Raw genomic sequence first — 6457 nt, forward strand, 5'->3', positions numbered from 1 at the left:
GAGGGGGCGGTACCTGCGAGGTGGGAGAGTGCGGCCCGTCCGCGGTCCCGTTCTTGGCGTAGGAGGAGGACATGGTTCACCGCCGCATGGCCCGCCCGTGCGCGGGGGGCGGGGGGCAGCCAGGGCCAGGCAGGCTCGCGTGCCGGAGAGGGGAGGGCGGCAGGGCTTCCCCACCCGGGCTCCGGGACCCGCGCCGGCCAGCGCCCTGCCCGCGCTTCTGAGAGCGCGACACCTTACAGGGACCGCGGCGCTTCCCCCGCGCCCGCAGCGGGGTCCCGGGCGGCGGCCCCCGCAGGCAGAGGTCCCCCAGAGGGGGCTTCTCCGGATGTCGCCTGCCCGAGCCGATTGGGAGAAGCGCTCTCCCACCTAGCGAGCGCCTTACATCAGAGCTTTCCAGAGGATGCAGGGAGGGGGAAAATCTGGGATGGGGGTGGGAGGATTAAAATAGTCTGCACAGTTTAAAATGAGACAAAGGTGGCACGGTTCATGAATCAGGACTTGGGGAGGGACGCTGGTGCAGTGTGGCAGGGAGTGGGAAGAGCCAACCGGGGCGCTTGTGTGAGAGTGTGTGTGTGTGTGTCTGTGTGTTTACTGCACTGGAATTTTAAAAAGGCAAGAGCCGACCCTTCCTTCTGCAACTTCCCTCGTCAGCCCACTGTGGTAAGGCATGGGGTTTTGTGGTTTGCTTTTTGTCCGTGTTTTTGTTTTGTTTTGTCAACTCTAGCCTCAGAACCGCGAGCCATACACATCCAGGCAGCCGCGGGAGATTCTGCCAGCCTGAATCTGACGGGAGGTGCAGCCCCGCGGGCGACCAACATGTCCTAAGGAGTTTTGAAGGTCATTCTAGACCTGCTAAAAAGCAAGAGTTGGCCACGTGCCTTCCATTTCTCCGCGGATAGCTGTTTGCAAGGGAGGAAACTCACCCTTGAAACCGTGCAGGATCTTTGCCATGGTTGCAACCCTTGGTTTCCTCCTGCAAACACATTAAGAGATTAATCTGAGATCAAATTAAAAGAGAGGGATTGTGGAGAGGAGGAGTTTCAAGTAATAAGAAGAGAGGAGAAAAAGATTTGCGAATTTAACTATAGCTACGGCATGAGAAATCCATCATTGAAATGTGTATCGTCTCTCAAATTGTTAATTCAGCCCATGTCACCTTGCATTCTAGGATTTTTCAAATGGACACGGCTGTTGTTTTAACAATTGGTTGGCCTTATAGAGGTCCTGACTCCCTTTCCCTCCCTACCCCCTTCACCTAATGCACACCTTCTTTTCTTTGTAACAGTCCAGTAACCAGTCTCCTTGCCCCAAGGCTTTCTACTGCACACACACACACACACACACTTTATTCTATCTACACACTACAGGCAAAGCCATTTTCCTAAAATCCCTTTGCCCAAGTCACTCTTCTCTGAAATGCACTCATTGCTCTCAGCAGCCCTTGAGATAGGGTCCAGACGCCATGGTTCAATAACCAAGCCCCTGTCTCCGTCTCTTCTGTCACCACTTCATTTCTCCAACTTGATCTCTCCATACAGACCTTGCAGCAAGCAGACAGGTCTACTCAGCCTTCCTTAAACACACCAAATACAACTCCACTCCAGCACCTCTGCCTTGGAATGCACCCTACCCCCGACCCACACACCCAGCTGAATCCTCTCCTTCCTCCAAACCTGGCTCCACTCACTCTTCCTCCACAGAAATCCTCCCTGACCACTTCAGGCCTGGATAGTTTCTCGTGCCCTGGAAAAACTGGAGCATTTATTCTCTGGGCACTTAGTACAGGCTGCCTGGGTTTATTAGTTCTCTTTTTGTGAAAAGCTCCTCATTTCTAAAACAGAGTTTTAACTTTTTATCTTCTATTCTTATACCTCACATATAGTAGATATTCCATAAAGTTTATGGGTAATGGTAGGTCTGCCAATGCAGAACTTTGTGCTTTAGTTACCATCAATTCAATCCATTTTCAGTTCTGAGCCATTTTTATAGTTGATACTTAATCAATACACATAGAATGAATTATGTGGGCACCGGAATTGGAGTTTTCTGGGTTTCCACTGCCCACAGTCTCTCTGACTGTGAGTTATCAAGAAAGAATCTAGAACCACATGACAGTGAGGAGTTCTCTGCACCTACCCCACAGCAAAACTGCTGAAAATTCTTAAAAAAAGAAAAAAATTTAAATCTCTAGAAATGGTTCTAGGAGTACACATCAAATGAAGAAAGATTTATTCAAGAAACTGTACTAAAACTCAGTAAGAAAAGTGGCAGTCTGTAGTATTTGAACCAAGACCCACCCCTTCCCTGCTTGCATCTAGTTCAGCAAGAGGGAAATTCACTCTACCTTGGCGCAGCAGAAAACACAGGCCTCCCTGTCCCCTCAGCTCCCATCTGGAGAGTTATCTTCCCGGGAGGGAAAGGACATCAGCGTTTATCCTGCTGCCCCAGCTACCTGTTTCTGAGGCTAAGTTCCCATCACATAGAGAAGAGAGCTGGGGGCTTCCTTCCTCAGTCCAGCCCCGACTCATGGGATGGAGGCTCCACCTTGGGTCAGCACCACTGAGAACATGGGGCCTCAACTGCTCATGGAGAAGCGAGCCAGGAGACCTGGGACTGCTGCCCCTCCCTACCAAGTGCTCAGCTCCTAAAGTGGGGGTGTCACTTGGAGAGAGGTACATCATTGACCCTGTCCCAGAACCAGGGCTGAAAGAATGAAGTTGGACTCTAACTTCACAGCACACACAAAAATTAACTCAAAATAGGCCAAAGAGCTAAATGAAAGAGCTAAAAATGTAAAACTATTAGAAGAAAACATAAGGGTAAATCTTCATGACCTTGGATTTGGAAATGGATTCTTAGACATGACATCAAAAGCACAAGCACCAAAGGAAAAAAAAAATAAATTGGACTTCAAAAAATTAAAAATGTTTGAACTCCAAAGAGCACTATCAAGATAGTGAAAAGATAACCCACAGAATGAGAGAAAATATTTGCAAATCATATATCTGATAAGACACTTGCATCTACAATATATATAAAAAAACTCTTACAACTCAGTAATAAAAAGACAAATAACCCAATTTTAAAAATGGGCAAAGAATCTGAATAGACATTTCTCCAAAGAAGATATAGAAACAGTCAATAAGCACATGAAAAGGTGCTTGACATCATTAGTCATCAGAGGAACGCAAATCAAAACCACAAGAAGACACCACTTTACACCTGCTAGGATAACTATAATCAAAAAGTCAGCTAATAAGTGTTGGCAAGGATATAGAAAACTTGGAAACATAATACACTGCTGGTGGGAATGTAAAATGGTACAGCCACTTTGAAAAGCAGTCTGTCAGTTACTCAAACAGTTAAACAGAGTTACCGTAGGACCCAGGAATCCCACTCCTAGGTATACACCCAAGATAAACAAAAGCACATGTCCGTGCGAAAACTTGTACGAGATTGCTCACAGCAGTATCAGTCATAAAGCCAAAAAATGGAAACAACCCAATCTCAACCAACTGATGAGTAGATAAACAAAATGTGGTTTCTCTACACAGTGGAGTATTTATTCAGGAATAAAAAGGAATGAAGTGCTCATACATGCTACAATATGGATGAGCCTTGAAAATATTATGTTACGTGAAAGAAATCAGTCACAAAAGGTTACATATTGTATGATTCCATTTACATGAAATATCCAAAATAGGGAAATCTGTAAAAACTGAAAGTAGATTAGTTGTTGCTTAAGCCTGGGGAGGCTGAGGGGATATTGAGGTGGAAGCTAAAGGTATAGGGCTTCTTTTTGAGGTCCAGAAAACTTCTAAAATTGTATGATGGTTGCACATACCTGCAAATATACTGAAAGCCACTGAATTGTACACTTTAAATGGATGAATTGTGTGGTATGTGAATTATCTCAATAAAGCTGTTATTTTAAAAATCTTCAGACTTTATAAAAATTAACTCAAAATGGATCAGAGACCTAAATGTAAAATGCAAAACTATAAACTTTATAGGAGAAAATCGACATGACTTTGGATTTGGTGATGAGGTTTTCAATACACCACCACCAAAAACGTAATCCAAGAAAGTAAAAATTGATATGTTGGGCTTTATTAAAATTAAAATCTTCTGCTCTGTGAAAGACTCTGTTAAGATAATGAAATGACAAGTCACAGACTAGGAGAAAATATTTGCAAGACGCATATCTGACAAAGAATTTGTAAACAAAATATACAAATAACTCTCAAAACTCAGCAATAAGAACACAAACGATGCAGTTCAAAATGGACAAAAGATGTGAACAGATACCTTACCAAAGAAGATATATGGATAGCAAATAAGCATATGAAAAGATGCTAAACATCATTTGTCATTAGGGAAATGCAAATTAAAACAATACAATCTCACTACACACCTATTGGAATGGCTATAACTTTTTAAAAACTGACAATACCGATTGTTGCTGAGGATTAGGAGCAAAAGGAATTCTTATTCATCAGTGATGGGAATGCTAAATGGTACAGCCACTTGGGAAAATAGTTTATCAGTTTCTTAATAAGATAAACATAGTCTTACCATACAATCCAGCAATCATGCTCCTAGGTATTTACACAATTGGTTTGAAAATTTATGTCCACACAAAAACCAGCACGCAAATGTTTATAGCAGCTTTTTCCATAATCACCCAAAACTGGAAGCAACCAAGATGTCCTTCAATAGGTGAATGGATAAACAAACTGTGGTATAATCATACAATGGAATATTACTCTGTGATAAAAAGGAAAGAGCCACAGGCCATAAAAAGACATGGATGAACCTTAAATGCATATTGCTAAGTGAAAGAAGCCAGTCTGAAGCTACATCATATATGATGACGTTTATATGAGATTCTAGAAAAGCCAAGCTACAAAGACTGTAAACAGGTCAGTGGTTCCTGAGGGGAGGGTTGAATAGGTGAAGCACAGGGGATTTTTTTAGGGTGATGAAACTGCTCTGTATGATGCTGTAATGGTGGGTGTATGAGACGAGGCATCTGTCAAAACCTGTAAAACTTTACAACACAAAGAGTGACCCTTACTGTGTGCCAATTTTTTAAAAATCATTTAGGAAGTTGGGAGATTCCAAGATGGAATGCAGAATGTGACAAAAGAATATAACTGTATTACAAATATATGAAACAACTTTATTGAAGGGTATGGGGGAAAAGGGTGCTGGCCTAAAGTAACTTTGGAAATGAGTGGAGTCTGTAAGACTAAAAGCAAAAGGAACTGTGCATAAGCACTATACTGCAGTTGATAAAGTTGTTTCCTGAGGGGTATAGATTAACAATTCTGAAATCACTGAACGTATATACTAGAATTGAACAGTTAAGTAAGTGGACAGCATATGATGGGAGCCAGGTTCTCCACTGTTGGAGTGGAAGGATACAGATAAGCAAGGGGAGAAGGCTGGGACCATCCATGCAGTGATGGATCAGAGTCAGAGACATCAGCATGAACTCAAGTGTAGCTTGATAGAGATACACATGGTTATATAGAGAAATTTTTATAGATATGTGTATATACACACAGATATTTTCTTGCTCACAGCTGAGGGCCTAGAAATAACACCATCTCAGTAGCCACAAATGCACCTGGTACCCAGGCCTTGTTTTCTAATACTATCCTCTAATAAAAGGGCACCTTGAAGAAATGGCTGATTCTAGGACTGGGGCAGGAAATATACAAGATGAGTCTGGAGCATTGTATAGTGCCAGAAAGTAAAAAAAACCCACAATGATGGGGGGAGGGATGTGTCAGAAGGACACAGGAATAAACTGGAAGAGCTCCTAATGGCTAGAGTTGGAACAATTTGAGCAATAAAATAAAGTCATATTGGAATATATTCCAGAATATAAAATAAATATCCATGAGTCTGTAGTGATAAAAATAAATGATTGACTAAATAAATAAATGGATGAGACAAATCTCCCACGTGGAGGAATTACAAACAATTTATGCAGGTACTTCCTTCTTAAGGAGAAGTATAACTTCTCCCTCCTCGTGTTGGCTGCACATAGAGAATGCCTTCCAAAAAGTACAACAGGGAAAGGGGGAAGTGGAGAAAGCTGACAGACACTACGTCAGCTGGCTGATCAAGATCAACAAGAACAGGGGCCGGCCCAGTGGCGTGGTGGTGAAGCTTGCGCACTCCACTTCAGCAGCCTGGAGTTTGCAGGTTTGGATCCCCTGTGCAGACCTACACACTGCTCATCAAGCCACACTGTGGCAGCATCCCACATACAAAATAGAGGAAGATTGGCACAGACGTTAGCTCAGGAACAATCTTCCTCACACACACACACACAAAAAGATAAACATGAACAGTGATCAGAGTGATAGTACATCCACTTGATGTAAGTGAGGAGAAGGGCACTTTACCTTTGTGGCTTTCTTTCCCCAAATCCATAACCCCAGTC

At 43.0% G+C, this 6457-nt stretch overlaps 1 protein-coding gene across 2 annotated transcripts in view; it reads right to left on the reverse strand.

Moving 5' to 3' along the window:
- CACNB4 (calcium voltage-gated channel auxiliary subunit beta 4) overlaps positions 1–552 on the reverse strand; it is a 241374-nt gene extending 240822 nt beyond the window's left edge. The window contains exon 1 of one of the 2 annotated variants that reach the window (XM_070579765.1): positions 14–552. In XM_070579765.1, the coding sequence (XP_070435866.1) occupies positions 14–73 (60 nt within the window). In that variant the 5' untranslated portion in view covers positions 74–552. The remainder of the gene's footprint in view (positions 1–13) is intronic. The other variant, XM_070579772.1, reaches the window with a different exon arrangement.
- Between the last annotated feature and the right edge of the window lie 5905 nt (positions 553–6457).

The sequence above is a fragment of the Equus przewalskii genome, chromosome 17 (assembly GCF_037783145.1).
Source record: "Equus przewalskii isolate Varuska chromosome 17, EquPr2, whole genome shotgun sequence".
NCBI lineage: Eukaryota > Metazoa > Chordata > Mammalia > Perissodactyla > Equidae > Equus > Equus przewalskii.